This window comes from Orbicella franksi, chromosome 6, assembly GCF_964199315.1.
Source record: "Orbicella franksi chromosome 6, jaOrbFran1.1, whole genome shotgun sequence".
Lineage (NCBI taxonomy): Eukaryota > Metazoa > Cnidaria > Anthozoa > Scleractinia > Merulinidae > Orbicella > Orbicella franksi.
The window spans coordinates 24,734,086-24,757,411 of record NC_138150.1 but is presented as its reverse complement, the minus strand read 5'-3'; the positions used below and the strand labels follow the sequence as shown (position 1 = coordinate 24,757,411).

The 23,326-nt window shown below is 39.0% G+C and overlaps 3 protein-coding genes across 3 annotated transcripts; all 3 read left to right on the top strand.

Moving 5' to 3' along the window:
• The first annotated feature begins 3,221 nt into the window (after window positions 1-3,221).
• Window positions 3,222-6,542, top strand: LOC145490680 (fibrinogen-like protein A). Its single transcript, XM_081469768.1, has 5 exons — window positions 3,222-3,444; window positions 3,936-4,156; window positions 4,389-4,479; window positions 4,697-4,846; window positions 5,537-6,542. The coding sequence occupies exons 1-5, from the start codon at window positions 3,330-3,332 to the stop codon at window positions 6,070-6,072; spliced, it is 1,113 nt and encodes a 370-aa protein (XP_081325894.1). The 5' UTR covers window positions 3,222-3,329; the 3' UTR covers window positions 6,073-6,542.
• Window positions 6,543-15,362: 8,820 nt separating this feature from the next.
• Window positions 15,363-20,054, top strand: LOC145490707 (uncharacterized). The gene is made up of 5 exons (XM_081469796.1): window positions 15,363-16,025; window positions 16,500-16,703; window positions 16,799-16,909; window positions 17,130-17,279; window positions 18,302-20,054. Exons 1-5 carry the CDS (start codon window positions 15,911-15,913, stop codon window positions 18,835-18,837), a joined length of 1,116 nt encoding a protein of 371 aa, XP_081325922.1. The 5' UTR covers window positions 15,363-15,910; the 3' UTR covers window positions 18,838-20,054.
• Window positions 20,055-21,842: 1,788 nt separating this feature from the next.
• Window positions 21,843-22,454, top strand: LOC145490546 (uncharacterized). The gene has a single exon (XM_081469651.1). The coding sequence runs from the start codon at window positions 21,843-21,845 to the stop codon at window positions 22,452-22,454; it is 612 nt and encodes a 203-aa protein (XP_081325777.1).
• Window positions 22,455-23,326: the final 872 nt, after the last annotated feature.

Genomic DNA, 23,326 nt, shown 5'->3' with positions numbered 1-23,326 from the left:
TAAAACGAAAAATACATTTGTAATAATATTGACATCTGTAAGCAATGTATTAATCTTGTAAGCGCTTGCGATTTGTTTCAGGTCCTGCATTCTGCCAAGAGGGAAATTCAAGGTTAAGAGTACCTAAAGAGTGAATAAAGTAAAATGCATTTCACTTTCAAGACCGAATTTGTTTGGTATACTTTAAATAAATATATAATAAAACCTTGGGACATGGGGATGGATTGTGAATGCTCCCTCGTCAACCTGTCCAGGAATTATATTTTGATATTTTTGGGTAAATAACTTGTTAAAGTCAGCAATTATATGTTAGCTTTCATAATTTAAATACGGAAATCAGACATGATATCTTTTAGCACAGCAACAAATAGATACAAGAAATATTTGAAATAAATACCAAAATGGAGAAATTTCAGATTTACAAAGAATATATTAACCGAATTTTTGACTATCCATGCATCTGACAAGACTGAAATTTTGGATACATTTTTCTAGCTTAGTTCATTTTGTATAACAGAACAAGAATTTCTCACTCGTATGCGTTATTGAAAATTCTGTTTTAATAATGATTTAATTTCCTCGATTTAGCCAAAACGTATAACATTTTGGACATTTACAATTTATCTTTGCTGGCATATAAGAACACGCCCGTGCTGTCGATATCGGCCCGATAATCCCAAGATAAGAGGAAAGCCTCAATTCTCATATCGACTATTTCTGTGCTTAGAAAAATGCAGAGTAATGATGCTTACCGATTTTACGGTCGCTTTCCAAAGAATGATAACAGCAGCTCGTCAAACTGAGCCCGCATTGCGTTCCTTAGTGCTTCCTTCGGTCCGAGGATAATCGTCATCTGGGCAGAATTGTCTGTGACATGGAACGCGAACACAAACTTTTCTTTCATTTTATAATTTGGACAGTATTTAACTCAATTCAAAATAAATAACACCTCCTGAAGGCTCGCATTCATGGCATTGGAAAGTATTCGCGACTCTCTTTGTCCACCATCTTGAATCTCTTGGTTTGTTGTGAAACACAACACTCCAACCAAAAGACGCATTCTCATTGGTTTAAACGTGAGTTTTGTGACATCACAGATGTCCTAATATATTGGGATATTCCGGACTGATTAGCATTATTGTGGAATACAGTCGAACCTCCCGTAAGCGACCGCCTCAAACCTAGGTGGTCGCTTACGAGAGCTTAGACCATAATGGGTCCAAATTTTTCCTCATTAGAATATGGTAACTGCCGAGACTTAACCCGTTTTACTCATGTAAAAGTCAATTTCGAGAAAAAAATGCGATTCTTCCCGTTGAGAAATTTCCGTCTCTTGTACTACCGAGGAATGTGATAATGTTACAACACCTTATTAACCATTTTTCGCTCCATTATCTGTCAAGTGGTCGCTTACGAGAGGTTAAAAACAAAGGCAAAATTCAATCTTTTAGCTCTAAAAGTGGTCGCGGTCGCTTACGAGAGGTGGTCGCTTACAAGAGGTTCCAAATATAGTGATTTGACTTGGAAAATTTTGGTATTTTGGAAAACTGGTCACTGAGAAGAGGTGGTCGCAACCGGAGGTTCGACTGTATTCCTTTCACGTTCTTCATATATTTTGTCTTTAACAAAGCGGCCAGGCCACAGGTTATTTATCCGCTGCTCACCTGATTTGCCAGCTAACTTGCCGATCTCCAAAAGGCCGCCATGCTAGCTGCCGAATGCGAAGACAGCGGACGACCCACGTTCAAAGATGGTCATGTGTTATGTCACTTGTCCTCGATATCATATTGCGTGTTGCTATTTTAAAAATTGATATGACATCTCACGCACAAAGTGAGAAGATATGAGTAGACTATAAAGGCTTGAAATTCTATTTAAAAACGACTGTGGCCTTACCGATTGGGGACGTAACTTGTGATAATACCGATTCGAATTTCACCGCAGGCGCCATTTCATGCTTTGTTTATCCCAGTACCAATCGGACTATACTCTAACAAGAACGTACTGGGCCCATGATCTGGGGGCACAGCCGGTAGAAACTCACGTTTACAACCGTAACACTTCCTCACATTTCTCCAAATTGTTCCCTTTTCTTTTCCTTTGTGCGCCATGTTGCATTCTCAGGCGGGTTACGGCTGTACACTGGTTCCCAGACTCCCATTCCCGGTCCCCGGTCTCAGTTTTAGAAACATCCTCTCCATTTTCATTTCGGTGTCTTCATTGTTGTGAATTATGCGGGTAATTATTTCTTGGAATGAGCTTTGTTCCTGTTTGCACAAAAATTTAAAAAAGCTTTACATAGTTTTCGCCTTACCTCACTTGGGTGCCAGAACACATGACATAACACCTGTCATTACATGAGAATTCTTCGGCTCAAGATGTCAAGCAAACCGTTAAGTCTATAAAAAAAAAAATTGGTCCTGTACAACCGTGACGATTCTCAAATTCCACGAGCTGATTTCCTCGGTTCGCAGATTTAATACCCTTTAGAAATTTCGAAATATTTATTCTCATTTATTTCAGGGAGCTGCTCTTTAGTTACAAAAAACTCTACGCAACGTTTTCCAAACCTATGTTTACTAAAGAAACATTCAGGCGGAGTTGCCAAAACTTGACATGTCCACGCTCTAAACGTTAATTGGTTCAATTAAAAAACGCGACAGTTTGTCTCGACAAACTTAAATGTTTTACAAGCAGAACAACGCGGAAAAACGTTGCCCGTTCACGGTAGCTCGAAAATGGTAGTATCAGCCTTTGATTCCCATGTGCCAATGAGACGTAATTCATTTTTTAAGTCGAGAATGGCAAGAACTAAAGCTGTTTAACCCAGTTTGGCCATTGAATTTCAGAACGGTTATAAATCATGGAAGATGTTTGTCTTTAAAGATTAATGTGTTCATCAAACCATTAAGGAGGCAAGTTCCGTGTCTTTTAATGTAAACTCCTCTTACTTATCCTTACATTTTCTTTAAATTTTCCTCTGAGAATTTTAGAACACTTCAACAAGAATCTATCTTCCTAGTTTACGATTCATTCCTGTCAAGTTAACGATGCATTGATACAAGGAAGGATGATATTGATATCATAACAGAACTTTTATGTCAATCACTTTTGGTAAAAGAAACAAAATTAATATTCATTTTAAGAGCGCCATACTCCATTAACTGTCCATAGCACTTAACAATACTAATTAAAAATTAAGAGGATAGAATTACTGACAAAGTCCGTCAGGCCTGTTTTGATTACAAGTCAGTCTGGGATCAGACTAATACAGGAAGGAAGAAGCCGCACTCGTTACAGAACAACGAGCCATACAACAAATCTTACAGATGGCTAGTTTGCCCCTGACTCAGTTGGCCATTGCGGCTATCAGCATTGTCTTTTCGATCTTATTTGTAGTGGCGAACACAGACTTTTGTGGAAGCGTTTTTGAAACTCAAGTTGGTAAGTTAACACATGTAAACTGTAAAGATAGTCTTTAGTAAAAAGCTGATAAACTAGTTACACTAGACGTTTCCGATCATTGACTGTCAGTTCTGCAAAAAACTTACGATTAAAAGAAGATTTCGCAACCCCAATATCGCCGAGGAATAATGTGAGCTGAAGTTTTTAAACTTGTTTGTTAAGATACAGTTCACTCTTGGATAAAACTGAAGAATCAACTCACATTGCTCCCTATGGCAATGATATTACGTAATCTTTAAGGCTAAGTTATAAAAACACCCAGATTTTTGCAGAGCTGATACCCTGGTGATGATCTCAATGATCGAAAACGTTAAGTGTAAATGGTTTAAACAGTTCTTAACCTAATTTTCTTTATATAGTTTTATTTTACTCGGCGAAATGTCGTCATCTAAACTGACTCCTTCTCTTTTCCTTCGACATGACACTGTACACTGACTTTGACAAAATATTCATTTTCTTTCTGCTTTTAGACCATGCCTTACTTGGTCATGCCATGGACACGGTTACTGTTGTTGATGAGTTTGAATGTCAGCTTAAATGCATCGAAAATAAAAGTTGCAAGTCGGTTAATGTTCATCCAGATGGCAACAATGCACAACGACGCATTTGTGAACTAAACAACGAAACCCGACAGAGGAAGCCAAGAGATTTTAAATGGAGGAAAGGATCTACATACTATGGCTCTGTTCAGGTCAGTTGAAAACTCCCGCACATTCACATTTTCTATTTTAGTTAATTTCACCCGCCCTAACTTGTTCTCGTGCGGTCTTTGAGAATGAAATAGGCTGGCTTGTGTAGTTACAAAGAGTGAACATAGACCCATCCTAGACTCATATAAAGTTAATAGGTTAGGATATTAATAAACCTTCTTGTTACTACTTAATTTATCGACCCGGTTTATTTCATATCTTAACCCAACACAGGCCTCCTGCATCGATGTTTCCCGTGAGCAAAACAAACAAACAAAGAACGGAGAGTGTTATCCAGGATACAAGGGGAAAAAATGTGAAAAACGTGAGTGTTGAAAATTTGTCTTGCAACGATATTTTGTATGATTTGATAAAGCAGGTGAATTTTGTTTCAAAAGGTGCCCGCGTACCGCGCAGTGCTCGTAAGAGCATTATTATTTTAGAGTAAAGTTAGCGATGTTGGCGGACGTTTTAGAAAGATTTCCCTTCTGCTTCAAAAGAATATGAAGAGTTTTATTTAAAACATGTTTTGCTTTTTGCAGCTATAAAAGGTTTGAATTCCAATCAGCCTGCTCATTCCTGTAAGGACATCTGGGACTCAGGAGACTCCAAAGGAGACGGCGAGTATTGGATCGACCCTGAGAAGAGTGGAAACCCTTTCAAGGTTTACTGTGACATGACAACTGACAGAGGTAAGTAATGGATAATGATATGAAAGTTCAAACTTTCTAAATTCTAAATAAGGAGTGCACAAAGCCCCCACAGCTTCCCGAGACCAGCTTTTTATGCGTCTGTCCTCTCATTGCTGATAAATTGCGTCGTAACATTGTCAAATTATACTCATGGAGGTCCAAGTCAAAATTTGACAAATACAAGTTCCTCTGTGGCCTTACAGTTGGATTCAATCTCAAGGAAACGTCATCTTAAACAGAGCTCCCGTTTAGATGCAATTTGTCGATTATAATCGAGAATTGACAGCATTAAACAGGCTATGAAAGTTTGGAAAAATTGTCAAGATCCACTTGTCATGGCGTCATGTATCTGTCTGTGCTCTTATTGACCACAAAAACTAGCCAATGAGCGTTTAACGGCTGGTTCATTTTCTCTTTTAAAACAAATTCCCCTTAAGATCTAATTGGTCCGCCATAGAACGAACATTTAACATGCTGTAAAGTTTTGCAAAATTTTCACGATCCACGCTTTATTGTTTGATGTAATTAACGATGAAAACGTCACGACAAATATGACCTCTATTGTGCAGCAATTTTAGAGCATTTGCACCTACTAATCTTTTTGTTGCTTTTTCCTTTTCTTGATAAAAGCGAATATATATCAACTGCTTTTGTTTCTTCACGTGACCACTGAACTTTGTTTTATTTAAGGAGGTTGGCTTCTAGTCTCCAACGTTGTGATTGACAGTCCTTCATCCCCACAAATGTCAGTAAAGACGTCATACCGCGGAATCAGCAGTTACCATAACAACCAGACGTTTCTGACCAAGGATGCCATGAATCAGCTCCGAATACACCTATCTTTCACTCAACTGAGATTCTACTGCAGTAAACAACAGGGACGTACGTTCCACGTGACCACGGTCGCTAACAGGATTGGTGAAGCTGTAGTCCAGTACTTCAGCGGTCAGACGGATTTCCTGCCTGATGCCTGTGGCTCGTTTGTTAGAATGGAGAATGACAACTCCAGATTGGCAGAAGTTTGCCACCAGTGGGGATATGATGGTACGAGTCATTACGTCGGCAAATGGGGCCATGCTCTATTGCAAAATAGATTGTACGACCATGCAGCTTTTGCAGCAAGTTCATATCACTGGCTGCTGACTCCAGGAGGCTCAAGATGGGAATGTGACGACTTTTTGGTTGGAGTGTCTTCTGGTGATTTCTGGAAAGTCTTTGTTCGTTAAGATCCTGGTCCACTAATCACTTGTACTAGGACAAACGTTTTTATCTTATCTTCGATAATACAAAAATAACAATTGTAAGGTAAATAAAGTTGTGCGATCAGAAATTTTGTTTTGCGTTTAAGGACCTTTTAGATAGTTATCAGCTTGCATAGAACGTCTATAAACACGGGAAATAACACCATCGTTAGGAAATAGAAATTGAAAATCCAATAAACGATGTGTAACTTAACAATAAAATAAAACAAAACAATTGTTTTATTGGCAAATTAAATCTTCATCCTGGAGGGATTTGCTAAAAACTCTAAATAAACCCACTGCAACTGGATGCAAATTATGGAACAGCCTCCCGAACTTGAGCAGATCCTCGACCAGCTATAGAGCGTTTAGGACTGCATTACGTGACGTGACATCAGCAGCCATATGTGAACTAATGTTAACAATTTTTTTTCCTTTTCATATCTTTTACTTGTAAAGAGGTCTTGTCTGTACAATTTATATGCATTTTATATCCTTTTATAATATAAATAGAACCCTGATTGGTAAAAAAAAAACCCATGTTTTATCATAGTATAAAACATAGAAATTCAATTGCGTCAGTTTGTCGGTCTGTGTGCTTTGTTGTTTCTACTCGCAGTAGGTAAAATCTATATCATAAATCAAATGAAGAAGCCTAGCCGTGTATTACACTGTGATAAAACACGACAGACATTTGAGAACACCAGGGAAATGTAGAAAACACAAGCCGCAGGCGAGTGTTTTCTACATTTCTCAAGTGTTCTCAAATGTCTGTCATGTTTTATCACTTTGTAGTACAAGGCTTAGGCTTCTTTATTTGTTATATACATTTTTTTAGTACATCTTTTAGGATATTTTATAGCAGTTATGTAATGTTAGTTTAGTTTAATATTTATTCCTCAATGTACATATTTACTTTGTTATTTTGTTTTCTTGGCGCACCTGTAAACTAACTGGTGCGTCCCGGCCGTTAGACTCTGCTTATCAAGTCTATGGGACGCACCGTTACCATAGCTAAGTGTACGATCAAGTTAAATAAACTATGCCTATGTCTATAATAAAATAAAAGGTGGTAAAATAAAATGCTTTATGATGTTTTATGATCTTTTTTGTCGAGATATTTGTTCTTATCATAACAATTTAGTTTATCATTTCATGTAACTCTACTCTCTGTCAGACAAAAACCTTTATGTTAGTTGGTAACAGCGTTATAATGTCTTGTTTTACTTTCATTCGCAAACCGATGAAACTTCACATAAATACAATTCCCCACCACATTAAAATTTCGATCACTCTAGGCTCTCATAATCCTGTTAAGAGCTTAATATTGGCTATTTTCTTTTCCCTTTAGAACTAACGGAGATCATAATCAGTGGTTTGTCTCGTTTAGTTTATTTTTTCTGGAAAATAACTTACACAATAGGCAGCCCAAAATTAAAAATCAACGATATGTAAGACACACTGCGGTGACAAACATGACAAAACAACGCATGTCGTAAAAATTATGGTTGTTTTGTGCTTGACGTTTCGTATGCTACAACATCAGGGGCCGCGTAGGGGGGGGGGGGCAGGAGAGCCTTAGCCAACCCCCGTCCCCCTCAACCTCCACTTTCTCACAGCAAAAATTAATTAAGTAAAGCAAAACATGATGTAACACAGCAACTTTTTATGAATAGTATGCTTGCAGCTAGTCTTGTGTGTGCCTTGACGGGAAATTCCGTGGTCAGATATATATACGTGGACGAATTATTGAGACCCAAGCTCAAATAATCACCTTTAGATGGGCTCCTGTCACCTTTGATTTTTGTCTTCGGGTTTAATTTAAAACAGCAGCAATGTTCCTATACACAAAATGTTTCAGAATAATTGTTCAGAGGACAAGGATGTCAGCTGTTTGTGGTGGAAGAGTAGTTTATGTCCTGAAGAAGTTGTGAGACGATGTAAGTTTGAAATCACTCTATGTACCGATTTTACTATAACCCTCCTGGCACTGAGAGGCAATGTTGCCAATTCCAACGCGTACATCAAGGAGAATTGAAACTGAGGAACGGTCCGCCCTAACACATTCTAGAAATGATGCGATTTCGAAAACTATTTAAACGCTTAATGTCCACACCGTTTCCGCGGCGTTTTTGCCATCCACCTGAAAACGCTCGCGGTTTTCGCTGTCGCCTTTAATAAGATAGGGTTCCGTTTTAAACTGTCTCCTGACTGTGGACACCGTTTTCAGATGTCTACATTTTTCGCTGAAAACGATAAACGTCTGGGGAAAACGCACCAAATATACGTGTTACTCTGATAACGTTTTAGGGTGGACAGGGCCAGCCGACTCATTAACAATCCCAGATGGCTTTTCTGGCCTTGACAACTCCATATTTTCGTGTGAAATTTCAGCTGGTAAAATTCGTCGGCAGCTGCCCTTAGCGGCATCCTTGCCAGGCCTCAGACTTAAGAACAGATATATCCCGCGAAAATACGAAACTATTACAGGCGAATATCCTATTGACTACAACGTTTTAACCACCAAATGTTTCCAGCTGCATTTGTTACTTTCTTTTTTGATTAATATACCGTTTACACTGTTTTTTAGCGTTATTTAACGTTGAATCGCGCTGAAGGAATATCGTTGAGTCCCTGATTTATTATACAAGGTTATTAGCTGGGGCGTTACAGTGAAGAGAACTTCATTGAGCAAAATCGGATTTGATTTTGAATTTAAGGCCGGCTGATCAATTTTTACACTTGTACAGTGACAAGATTCTTCTTTAGCGGGAGAAAGTTTGCAATTGTGTAACGCTTCACTTCTTATATTACAAATGCATTCTCTGTCAAAAAGTTCCTGCGCGCGGGCCATGACTCATATCTTTAGACGTGACCGTTAAGCTAAATTACAAATAAATTTAGAATGTAAAGTGAAAGGTCGATATTATAATGAAAAAAAAATTGGCATTAGCTGGTGCTTGTGTCACTCTACATGAAAGCATTTTCCAGTTCTTATACTGCCCCATTCTTACGTTTTTTAAAGAGAGCACAAAGAAATTGGTGAGAAAAACTGTAGGGTTAATTTTAAACTCCGGGATGTAGTTATGGAAAGCAAGAAAACTAAACATCCGTAAACAGCAAAGTCTTTTATGAAAGAGGAAACCACCTGCACGACAAACCAAGCCACGACGAAAAAACGTCAATTAATGGCGGAAAACGTGAATGTTTTGAGACTCAAGCACAGTATTTTCGTTTATGTCTTTTCTTGTCAATTTTAAAATGAGTGATTTCTCATTGCAGTACCAGCACACTTTCAAGCTAAGAAAATTCATAACTGTAGATTTATTTTTAATGTAGTTTCAAATTCTTAGAAGCAATATTAGTTTAATTAGGTAATGATACTGAAATGCACTGATTGGGCAAACATAAGCGACAAGTTATATAATATAAATAAAAACATCAGGGGCACCCAGCGGATCGTTTCGGTAAATTATCTGTTCGGAAGGCCTTTAATCCCCTCTGATTTTCTTAAGAGAATTGTCACCTCGAACTTTCGTGATATGACAAATTTAATGTCTGTTGCTTTCGGATTGTTAAAAATGTCGTTTCGGGTACCGAAAAAAGGTCAGCTATCACTTTCGGAAAGGCGATAAGACCTAAGGTTTTCGGGAAATGGACAAAAAAGCCCTAATAAATTCCAGAATACTCAAGTTCCCCTAGAATAACCGAACAGATAGAATTTTTTTCGCGCAACCTAGAATTAACCTATAGAGCTTGAAAAGTACTCCAAATAGCCTAAAACAGCGTTTAAAAGCATTTGAGAGAACACGGTCGTTAGGTGTGTTAGCCCTCGTTGCCACAAAAGAATAAGGCAAGGTCAAAACATAGACTTGTCCAACCGTTTTATTTAACTTTACGGTCTCTCGACCTCGTGGTCGACTAGTTTCTACGTATCACGTGACTGACTGTGACTGACTGTGTGGGGGTGGGGTGACCCCTACATACTCCCCATCTCAAATGAGATGTCCTCCTGGACATTGGAACGCATTGCTACAGCTTCCTACATCCTAGCAGTAAAAATTACTTTGAAGGGCGATCAGGTCTTCACACTCGAAACCTACCTGCTGATAAGATAACAAATAATGACTAATTACCAACGACAGTGTTCTTGCTCTGTTTCTAAATTGCTTAACAGTTTATCACTGAACAAGTCTCTTTGTTTTTCTTCGAGAAACAAAACATGATACCAATGTGTTAATAGTTCAATTAAGTCCAATAAAGTTCAATGAGTTCAAGTCGTTAACGCAGACAATCTTGAAGTTTTCTTAAACAGCCACTGGTGGCACACATTGATAAATGTTTGGGGGCACAAATGGTACAGACGCTAAGTACACTTGTGTATGATAAGGTATCACCTAATGATTGTACATGGCTAAGGTGCCGTAAGGTGTAGCAGGAAACTTGGTGAAGAAACAGAAACACTGGCAGTTGTCGCTGGAGTACTCAAAGTACGAATTGGATGGTAACTTGGATTTCCAAGATGATCATAACATAGAATATTTGGTGGACGGCGGTTTCGCACAGGATAATGAGATCCTGCTAGCTCTTGTTGTAGTAAGGGTTCCTGTTCTGTTTCAGAGTCAGATGGAGAATAGTCTTCTGTCACTGTCATGTCATCACCATGTGGTGACAAATCCTCCATATCGTCAGGCAACAAATCTTCTTGGGCACCATCTATTTGCTCTTGTCCACGATTGTCTGTTTCTGCTGTTGGTGTTAACAACATTTCTAACTCGGTGGGTGAGAGGCCAGGTAGCTCCCCTTCATCTCCACTGTCACTACCATGCTGATGAACCTCTCTTCCTTAGTTAGCAGGCACCTGAGACTAAACCTAAGGTTTAAAACTAGAACTAGGATTAAAAATACTACTACAAACTAAGGTTAATCAAAGGGCTCTTAGAGCCAGCTCATTCATGTAATGACTTATGTGCATTGTGCTCTTTGGTTATGAAATACTGGTACAGTTGAACCCGTTCACTTGGAACCCTCAAGGAAACAAAACTTTGAAACAGCAGGAATTAAGCTTAAATAAATATCATTATTCTTGGAAAAATATCCATATTCCTCATTGGGATTGGAAATCAGACAGTCTCCTCTGTGGGGGGAATAGGCATTCTCTGGGATCGCACATTGTTGATCCATTCCCATGAACACCAAAACCTCATTAATCATTTTGAACTAATTGCCGGTGACAGAAACTTTGGGAAGATTAAAGGTCAGCTTTTGGCATTAGCAGCTCTGGGATGGATTGGGTAACCAATGTGAGCTATGATTGGTCGATAGTTGCCTTTGGAAACCATTGATTAATCATAGCTCTCATTGTGTATCTGAACCATCCCGGTAATGGGAAAGGTAAAGTCTGACTAAGAACACCACTGCCTATCGTAAATGCGCCGATGACTCCTCTTCAAAAGTAGTTGCTATTCTCATAACAGGTCAGCACAGACCCTCGTCAGACGCATAGCCCAGTATCAGACATCTAGAAGAGACATACCGACTCGCGGTTGCGCAGTACCATACAACCACAACAAAGGGCATCTGATATATGGGGAACACCTCAATTCACGGAGAGACTTACCAGTCAACAGTGAAGCAGAGTGCCACACAACACCAGCCAGCGAAGTGAGGACTCGCTTTGGCAGAGTTGTGAGACCACTAGCCCGTCTAGATCTGTAAGATACTTTCTGGTCTCTAATATGTGGAGATAGAAAGACATTTAACTTGAACATTCTCTAAACATTCTAGAACATTGCCTAAAGTGACAGTGACAAAGGTTCCCGTTTAAATTGTGACAGCACTTAGCTGTATCAGTTAGCCGGACAAACCTGTTAACTCTCCATTACTTATAACGGTTGTGTTTATATTATATTACTATTAATGTTTTTTTTTTCGGCAAAAGGTTGAATGTTACGCCATGCATTTGTTATAGCTTGCCCTAGCCATGATGTCTTGGCGGTGTGAATAAAACATGGCGTCCATTTCTAGTTTTGTAGTGTTTTCTCTTTCTTCGACACATTGGAGATATCAGCCTTCAGATTGAAAGCAAATTTTCCACTTTTCGGAGCGACGAAAATATCTTCCGGATTCATTTAAATCTTTATACCTGTAAGAAGTGGTATCGAGAAACTGTGATAGTACGCCCAGCACTCAAGTTTGAAGAATTCCTTGGATCTACCAATCCAAACTTGTCCAGAAGGGAAGATGCCCAACAACTAAAGTTCGTCTTCACGCAACGCCACGGGCGAGTTCCCAAAAACAATACTTCTAGTATAAATGATATTAGTATAAATCCACTGGGCGACCACGCACCGCTTACAAGGGTCTTCATGATTCGCCAAACGAAACTATAGGTATACAACACAAACAATGCCCCTAGCCTTAAAAACAGAAGAGGTGCAGATTAACAAGAACGAATCGAAATAAAAGTTTTAAAGAGGTGTAGGTCATCTGAATCTACTAGCGTTCTGTCATGGATGCCGTTCTCTTATTCGCTGCAGTGAGTAGCCAAGGAGTGTGTGCGGTTGCTGACAAGATGGCGGCTGCTTCATTGCCTTTTTAAAAGAGAACTTAAGCAATGACGGCGACCCCGAGAGGAGCTATTGTTTCTAACTCTATGATTTCTCTGATATGCCTTTTAATTTTACGCAAGTTATTAATCACTAACAAGTTCGAAATGTTGGAAGTGAAATAAAATGCAATATGTCGTATGTTTCCTTTATATCAATCTCATGTAAACCTTTTATCTTATGCAAACTGGGTCACCAGTAATGGATGTTTTACCCTCTAAAAAAACAGTCGATTTGTTTTAATCGATATATCTTCCGCTTCTATCTCCTTCATAACAATAGACCTTTTCAGCTTGGGCGCTGTGTTTTCCCTTACATACCACGTGATGTTCTCTTAAAGAATTGTTCTTTTATTCATCTAAAAATTATTCATTCCTATGCACGCGACTATTTGAAAATTTGAAAGCAAGAATTCCCAAGAGTATCATCACATGGTCTGAAATGGGGCAACAAACTGCCTGAGCTCATCATCATTATTATCATAGTTCCTAGCTCACCTATCGGAGAATAGGGTCATTGACTTGTCTCCTCCAATCTGCTCTGTCTCTCGCAACGGCGACAGCCTCATTCCAAGTTGCAACAGCCATCTTCTGCCTCTCTCCCACTCCAAATCCCTCCACCTCTCCTTTGATCGACCTCTGTTGCTCTTTCCTTCAGGTACCCAGCTTAGGGCAACGCGTGGGTTCCGTGTTGATGGTCTATGCGCAGTACACACCCTACCCAGCGTCAGCTCCGTCTCCTAATCTACTCACTGATGGTTCACAGTTTACAGTGAACTGCACAAGCTAAAAAGGTCTATTTGCAAGACTAGTGACAGCCACTGGAGGCTCTTGCCTCGGTAATAAATTCAATTTATTTATTTACTTTACGCTCCCGTAAGAGCTATAAATTAAACTAATGTAGCCAGAGTTATGAAAGTGCTGTGGAAATTTAGATGTAGTGTGCAATTTGAAACAAGGATTGTAAATTATAAGAGACAGAAATTAAGGGGGTATATAAAGTTTGAGAGGTCTGAAGGGATAATTGGTGGTGAAGTGTACCTGTAGTGCTGGTTTGTTGCATGTTTTGTGATATAGATATTCAGCACCTTTCTGGGTTTCATTCTGAATGTCAAAGTTTGTAGCTTCCGTAAGCTGGTCTTTAATATCAACGTACCAAAAGGGGTACAATAAAACGTACAATTCCAAAAAACCGTGCAAGGCACGTTGAAGAACTGTTTGGTAATACGGTCCAAACTGCAAGAACAAAAACTCGCTGCCTTCAAAAACGTCCCACATGCGATACCCTGGGGAAATGTCACGTGACACTACAAATCCGGATGTGACAAACCGGATGTGACAAACGGTAGTCACGAAGTTACAGTGGTATTTCGGGTTTGCCTGTGGTCAGTTTACTCTGCAGGAGCAAGAACAGCAGTTCTGAGTCTCTCTCTGTCACGTAATGCTACGTAGCACTGCGTGACAGAGGGAGGACCAGAACTGGACACTATTGTTTATTTATTCTTTAACATCGGGACTGCTTCAGCAGTAGTACCATTGGCGTTTATTATTTGTTGACTTTGGGAGTGCTGGACCATCGTAGCAATAGCTTCTTAATTATTTTCGAAGTTACAAGTGTATCGCGGGACAGTGGGACTTCTGGGAAAAGTTGAACTCCTTATCAAGTACTGTGTGACAACGGGATGGTGAGACTGGGGAATAGAAGAATTTTGTCACGCAATCGTGGAGGGGTATTGTGAAGATGTCGTTACTGCAATCTATTAATGCTACTGTAGAACTGAAACTTAACTTAATTTTTTTCTCTATGAAGTTGCGTAGTTCATTATTGTTATAAAAAAAAGGTTATTATATGTTAACAGGAATCAGGTTTTTCTGCAAATTCAGAGAATCGAAATTGGTACAGGTCTCTTTATTGTTCTTAGTATATATTGTTGACATGCTGGAAATTTGCACTCCGCTAATTATCTAGAATTACCACAAGTCGATTTCTACTACTATAAAATGAGCAGAATTTTTTAAATTTTTGCCATGCTAATCAAAATTTGATAATATAAAAAAAAAAATTACCGTGCCGTCTTTCAATAGGCCAATTCCGATTCCGGCCTACGATAGCTAAGGAGAAAAACGGCACACAAAGAAAAAACTAGAGGACGAGAGATTAGTATCCCTTCCTTCTTTTCGTTTGCCTGGAACAGTCTAGGTTAAGTACAGTTGGCAAGCTGACTTACTCTGTAGTGAAGATATTTATGACTATAGCATTAGATGTTAGTATTTGTTACTAACATACGGCCTTATCCTGTCTTTGGATCATAACGTCCATGTTTATCAGCCTTTTGATTCCTATGTGCCAATGAGACGCAATTCATTTTTTAAGTCGAAAATGGCAAGAACTAAAGCTGTTTAACCCAGTTTGGCCATTGAATGTCAGAACAGTTATAAATTATGGAAGATGTTTGCCTTTACTTTAAAGATTAATGTGTTTATCAAACCATTAAGGAGCCAAGTTCCGTGTCTTTTAATGTAAATTTCTCTTACTTATCCTCACATTTTCTTTAAATTTTTTTTTCTGAGAATTTTAGAACACTTCAACAAGAATCTATCTCCCTAGTTTACGATTCATTCCTGTCAAGTTAACGATGCATTGATACAAGGGAGGATGATATTGATATCATAACAGAACTTTTATGTCAATCACTTTTGGCAATTAGATAAAATTAACATTCATTTTAAGAGCGCCATACTCCATTAACTGTCCATAGCACTTTATAATACTAATTAAAAATTAAGAGGATAGAATTATGACAGAGTCTTTAAGACCTGTTTTGGTTACAAGTCAGTCCGGGATCGGACAGATACCGAGGGGAAGAAGCCGCACTCGTTACAGAACAACGAGCTATACAACAAATCTTACAGATGGCTAGTTTGTCCCTGACTCAGTTAGCCATTGCGGCTATCAACATTGTCTTTTCGATATTATTTGTGGCGGCGAACACAGACTTTTGTGGAAGCGTTTTTGAAACTCAAGTCGCTAAGTCAACACATACTCCATTAACTGTCCATAGCACTTTATAATACTAATTAAAAATTAAGAGGATAAAATTACTGACAGAGTCTTAAGACCTGTTTTGGTTACAAGTCAGTCCGGGATCGGACAGACACTGAAGGGAAGAAGCCGCACTCGTTACAGAACAACGAGCTATACAACAAATCTTACAGATGGCTAGTTTGTCCCTGACTCAGTTGGCCATTGCAGCTATCAACATTATCTTTTCGATCTTATTTGTGGCGGCGAACATGGACTTTTGTGGAAGCGTTTTTGAAACTCAAGTCGGTAAGTTAACACATGTAAACTGTAAAGAAAGTCTTTAGTAAAAAGCTGTTGAACTAGTTATACTAAACGTTTTCGATCATTGAGAGTCAGTTCTGCAAAAAACTTAGGATTAAAAGAAGATTTCGTAACCCCAATATCGCCGAGGAACAATGTGAATTGAAGTTTTAAAACTTGTTTGTTAAGATTCAGTTCACTCTTGGATGGAACAAAGAATCAACTCACATTGCTCCCTATGGCAATGGTATTACGTAATCTTTAAGGCTAAATTATCAAAACACTCAGATTTTTGCGGAGCTGATACCTCGAAAACGTTTAAATAAAGTGTAAATAGTTTAAACAGCTCTTAACCTAATTTTCTTTATATAGTTTTATTTTACTCGGCGAAATGTCGTCATCTAAACTGACTCCTTCTCTTTTCCTTCGACATGACACTGTACACTGACTTTGACATATTCATTTTCTTTCTGCTTTCAGACAATGCCTTACTTGGTCATGCCATGGACACGGTTACTGTTGTTGATGAATTTGAATGTCAGCTTAAATGCATCGAAAATAAAAGTTGCAAGTCGGTTAATGTTCATCCAGATGGCAACAATGCACAACGACGCATTTGTGAGCTAAACAACAAAACCAGACAGATGAAGCCAGGAGAAAAATATAAGAGCTGGATCGGCTTGAATGGTTAAAAAGAGTGAACATAGACTTAAATAAAACGATTAGGTTATGTTAATAAGCCTTGTGGTAACTACTTAATTAAACGACCTGGTTTCTTTCGTATCTTCACCCATTACAGGCCTCCTGCGTCGATGTCTCCCGTGAGCAGAACAAACAAACAAAGAGTGGAAAGTGTCATCCAGGATACAAGGGGAAACAATGTGAAAAACGTGAGTGTTGAAAATTTGACTTGGAACGATATTTTGTATAATTTGGTAAAGCAGTTTGCTTCAAAAGGTGCTCGCGTACTGCGCAATGCTTGTAAGGAGATTATTGTTTTAGAGTAAATTTAGTGATGTTGGTAAACTTTTAGATTGATTTCTCTTCTGCTTCAAAAGTGCATGAAGAGTCTTATTAAAAAAATTTTTTTCTTTTTTTTTTTTTTTGCAGCTATAAAAGGTTTGTATTCCAAGCAGCCTGCTCATTCCTGTAAGGACATCCGGGACTCAGGAGACTCCAAAGGAGACGGCGAGTACTGGATCGACCCTGAGAAGAGTGGAAACCCTTTCAAAGTTTACTGTGACATGACAACTGATGGAGGTAAGTTAAGGATATCGATATAATGATATAAAAGGAGAACTTTCTAAAATCCCAGGAACGAGTGCACAAAGCCCCCACAGCTTCCCGCTGTACTTAACAAGACCAGCTTTTTATGCGTCTGTCCATTCGTTGCTGATAAATTGCGTCGTAACATTGTCAAAGTATCTGCGGATCCACGAGGCTTTTTCGAGAAAGATAACGAAAGACAAACTGAGATAAAAAAGGAAAGAAAAAAACAAGAGAAAACGCTAGGTTAAAGTGAGAGAACCTAAATTTCGTTTAGCCAAAATGATTCCGAAATCCCGCGAGACGTCGATAAACTTTAAACATACAATAAGTCGAACTAAATATCAGAAATGGAAATTTTTAACTAACCTTTATTCCATTTGGAAATTCTTGAAAACCCGCTGAATTATCACCGAGTCCAGTCCACTCGCATCAGATCAGTACTCAGAATACAACAAAATACTGAGATATTCCACTCGTCGAGGTCCAGGTCAAAATTTGACAAATACATGTTTTTCTGCGGCCTTACAGTTCAATTCAATCTGAAGAAAACGTCATCTTAAACTAAGTTCCCGTTTAGATACAATTTGTCGGTTTTAATCAAGAATGAAAGCATTAAACACGCTGTGAAAGTTTGGTAAAATTGTCAAGATCCGCTCTTGATGGCGTCATGTATCTGTCTGTGCTCTTATTGACCATAAAAACTAGCCAATGGGCGTTCTACGATTGGATTATTTTCTCTTACAAAAATATTCCCGTTAAGATCTCATTTGTCTGTTATAGAAGGAACAATTAGCATGCAGTGAAAGTTTTGCAAAATTTTCACGATGCTCGCTTTACTGTTTGATGTAACTAACGATGAAAACGTCACGACAGATATGACCTCTATTGTGCAGCAATTTTAAAGCATTTACACCTGCTAATCTTTTTGTTGCTTTTTCCTTTTCTTGATAAAAGCGTATATATATCAACTGCTTTTATTTCTTAACGTGACCACTGAACTTGTTTTATTTAAGGAGGTTGGCTTCTTGTCTCCAACGTTGTGATTGACAGTCCTTCATCCCCACAAATGTCAGTAAAGACGTCATACCGCGGAATCAGCAGTTACCATAACAACCAGACGTTTCTGACCAAGAGTGCCATGAATGAGCTCAGAACGCACCTGTCTTTCACTCAACTGAGATTCCAATGCAGTAAACAACAGGGACGTACGTTCCACGTGACCACGGTCGCTAACAGCACTGGTGAAGCTGTAGTCCAGTACTTCAGCGGTCAGACGGATGTCCAGCCTGATGCCTGTAGCTCGTTTGTTAGAATTGAAAATGACAACTCCCGATTGGCAGGAGTTTGCCGCCAGTGGGGATACAATGGTACAAGCTTTTACGTTGGCAAATGGGGGCATCCTGTAGATCAAGATAGATTGTACGATGCCAGTGCTTTTGCAGCACATTCATATCACTGGCTGCTGACTCCAGGAGGCTCAAGATGGGAATGTGACGACTATCTCGTTGGAGTGTCTTCTGGTGATTTCTGGAAAGTCTTTGTTCGTTAAGATCCTGGTCCACTGATCACTTGTAGCTGGACAAACGTTTTTATCTAATCTTCGATACATACAAAAATAACAATTTTAAGTTAAATAGAGTTGTGCGATCAGAAATTTTATTTTGCGTTTAAGGACCTTTTAGATAGTTATCAGCTTCTATAGAACGTCTATAAACCCGGGAAATAACACCATCGTTAGCAAATAGAAATTGAAAATCCAATAAACGATGTGTAGCTTAACAACAAAATAAAACAAAACAATTGTTTTATGGGCAAATCAAATCTTCATCCTAGAGGGATTTGCTAAAAACTCTAAATAAACCAACTTTGGCTGAGCAGCGAGCTCGCAACATCGCTGCCTCGATTTTTACAACAATCAATGGTCCTAGACCGCCTGCCCGCGTCACTTAATAAAACTTAGGAATTCGTCTTATAACTTGAGAGGTAATTACATTCTTAATCTCCCTAAGGTATACACCACTAAGTACGGCCTTAAATAATGGCGATATTTTGGATGCAAATTATGGAACAGCCTCCCGGACTTGAGAAGATCCTCGACCAGCTATAAAGCGTTTAGGACTGCATTACGTGACGTGGACACGAGCAGCCATGTGTGAACTAATGTTAACAATTTTTTCCTTTTCATATCTTTTACTTGCAAACAGGTCTTGTCTGTACAATTTATATGCATTTTATATCCTTTTATAATATAAATAGAACCCTGACCGCGCTCTGATTGGTCAAAAACCCATGTTTTATCATAGTATAAAACATAGAAATTCAATTGCGTCAGTTTGTCGATCTCTGTGCTTTGTTGTTTCTACTCGCAGCGGGTAAAATCTATATCATAAAACAAATGAAGAAGCCTACGCCGTGTATTACACTGTGATAAAACACGACAGACATTTCTCGAGTGTTCTCAAATGTCTGTCGTGTTTTATCACTGTGTAATACACGGCTTAGGCTTCTTCATTGTTATATACATTTTTAGATATTTTATGGTAGTTATGTGATCTTTGTTAGTTTAGTTTAATATTTATTCCTAAATGTGCATATTTACTTTGTTATTTTGTTTTCTTGGGGCACCTGTAAACTAACTGGTGCGTCCGTAACACTCTGCTTATCACGTCTATGGGACGCACCGCTACCATAGCTAAGTGTACGATCAAGTTAAATAAACTATGCCTATGTCCATGTCTATAATAAAATAAAAGGTTGTAAAAATAAAATGCTTTATGATGTTTTATGATCTTTTTTGTCGATATATTTGTTCTTATCATAACAATTTAGTCTGTCATTTCATGTAACTCTACTCTCTGTTAGACAAAACCGTTATGGTGGTTGGTAACAGCGTTATAATGTCTTGTTTTACTTTCATTCGCAAGCCGATGAAACTTCACATAAATAAAATTCCCTACAATATTAAAATTTCGATCACTCTAGGCTCTCATAATCCTGTAAAGAGCTTAATATTGGCTATTTTCTTTTCCCTTTAGAACTAACTGAGATCATGATCAGTGGTTTGTCGGTAAGTGGGTCATTCGTCCATTCAATTTTCGTTTAAAATCAAAAATTGAAAATTGATATCAATTTTTGATTTTCATGATTTTTTTATCATAAAAAGTGAGAAAGTGCCAAATAGAAAATATTTGACTACTTTCCTTTCGGTAGAACATTGAAACAGAACTTATATTTTTGATTTAGTCCTGTCAACAATGACGAGAAAAATGGAACTGAGCAGCAATTTTGTTTCTCCGACAATGTTGCAGTCCGTGGTATGGCTTAGTCTTTCTGTTTTCGACGGAAGTCTAAAAATTTCGATCACTCTAGGCTCTCATAATCCTGTGAAGAGCTTAATATTGGCTATTTTCTTTTCCCTTTAGAACTAACTGAGATCATGATCAGTGGTTTGTCGGTAAGTGGGTCATTCGTCCATTCAATTTTCAATCCAAATTAAAAATTGAAAATTGATGTCAATTTTTGATTTTCATGACTTTTTATCATAAAAAGTGAGAAAGTGCCAAATTGAAAATTTTTGACTATTTTCCTTTCGGTAGAACATTGAAACAGAACTTATATTTTTGATTTAGTCCTGTCAACAATGACGAGAAAAATGGAACTGAGCAGCAATTTTGTTTCTCCGACAATGTTGCAGTCCGTGGTATGGCTTAGTCTTTCTGTTTTCGACGGAAGTCTAAAAATTGAAAATTGAAAATTGATTGCAATTTTCAATTTTTGTTTTTTCGGCCAACACGTTCCAAATCATTGACAGAACTGCCCTAGAGGGAGGGGGGTTCATTTGCATGGTAAATTTTTAGCCCCGAGGCCCCCTCCCCACAGCTCCGCTTCCTTCCCTGCTTAAGTAAGCAGTCTGGGAAGTCGCGCTCTCTTTGACTGTCGCTTCGAGGTCTTTCGCGGCGTTTGGAAATGTTTTGTGAATTTTGTGTCTTTTCGTCGCTTAGTTCTGTCCATTACAGCGAGCAGCGAGACCTTCGACGTTAGGCAAGAAGGGAAAAAGGCTTAGTTTTCCTAACTTGAGCGGCTGATATGTAACCATATCGAGAGTACCATGAGCTTTTCAGGCGCCATATTGTAAGACATGGGTTGGATTGGATTGAATTGGATTGAATTGGATTGAATTGTATTTGTTAAACGAAGGATTGGTACAAACATGGGACTTGGTACATGTTAAAGACAAGCTTGGAAGCGGAAAGTTTGAGTCTATTTATTTGGCAGATTTCAAATTAACGGATGTGTAATACACGTGTTGTTTTCGAGAAGTTGAGAACTGAGTGAAAGTATACCTAATCCAAGCGACACTTTGAGAAGGAAACTGGAATTCTGAACAGTGTTAAAGGCCACAGAAATATCTCTGGGTTTCTGTTGTGATTGGCATTTCTCTATGATCACGTGATGTATTCGCTCTTTACTGAATAAATTAGTGTACGTTTGGATTCACTCGTGGCTGGTCATTACATTTGGCGACGAGACGTTTCATTCTAGCTTCGTACAGGAATGGCGACCTACGGAAATATAGGCAAATTCAAACAATCAGAAGAATCATGGACCCAGTATGTGGAGCGGTTGGAACAGTATTTCCTAGCGAATGAGGTGGAAGATGTGGCGAAACGCCGAGCAATTTTGCTCAGTGTTTGCGGGAGTAAAACGTACGCACTTGCTAGGGATTTACTTCAACCAGCGAAGCCAGCGGAGACAACTTTTAAGATTGTCGACACACTTGAGAATCACTTTTTACCGAAGCCAAGTGAGATAGTGGAGCGTTATAAATTTCATAGCCGAAATCGAAACGAAGACGAAGGAGTTGCGGCATACGTGGCAGAATTGCGTAAGCTAACCGAACATTGTAATTTTGGCGAGACGTTACCAGAAATGCTACGAGATCGGTTGGTCTGTGGTATAAATAATAAGAAAATCCAGCGTCGATTACTGGCGGAACGAGAGTTGACACTCAAGAAAGCCGAGGAGATTTCTTTGGGAGAAGAGTTAGCAGCGAAGCACGTGGTTGATATTCAGTACGACACGACTCCCAGCAGCGTTAATCGGGTCGACGCTCGAGACAAGAACGGAGTTAAAGATTGTCATCCAGATTCAGAGTGTTACCGTTGAGGGGAGAAACGTGAAGCCTCAGCCTGTCGATTTAGAGATGCTCAGTGTTTTAAATGCGGAAAACGAGGGTACTTAACCAAAGTGTGCCGTGGCGAGAAAAGGCAAGAGAAAAAGACGGGCAAAGGAACCGATTCCGGAACGCGGGAAGGTAAACATACCGGTTCACGCGACAGCAAGTCAGCAAAGGGGAAGAAGCAGCCTACACATTTAGTGGACGAAGTTTCCGCGGAAAAAGGTGTTTATGCAGCGACAATGTACCACATTCGCGGACAAAGCAAACCCAAGGCATTCGAAGTGACTGTGGAACTTTGTGGTGAACCACATAAATTGGAGATAGACACTGGTACGACCAGAACCGTGTTGAATGAAGAAACGTGCAACATTTTACGTGACAAATTGGAATTGAAGACTGTATTAAGCATATACACAGGACAGAAAATACCAATGTCGGGTGAAGTACTGATTCCTGTCAAGTACCAGTATCAACAGCATAATTTACCAGCCATGGTTGTGAAGAGTCCTGGACCAAATTTACTTGGAAGGGACTGGCTTTAAGTGATTAAGCTTAACTGGAACAGTATTTTCAACATCCAGGAGGGCAACCCTCAGCTACAGAAGATCCTAGATGCACATAAGGACGTTTTTGGCGAAGGACTGGGTACACTGAAGGGCACAGAAGCCAAAATCTATGTTGACCCAAGTGCTTCACCCAAGTTCATGAAGGCTCGTCCTGTACCGTATGCACTTAAAGCGAAAGTCGAAAAGGAACTGGATCGATTGTAGAGCGAAGGTATAATATCTCCGGTAGTGTTTACAGAGTGGACTGCACCTATAGTTCCAGTGGTGAAACAAGACGAATCAGTGCGTATTTG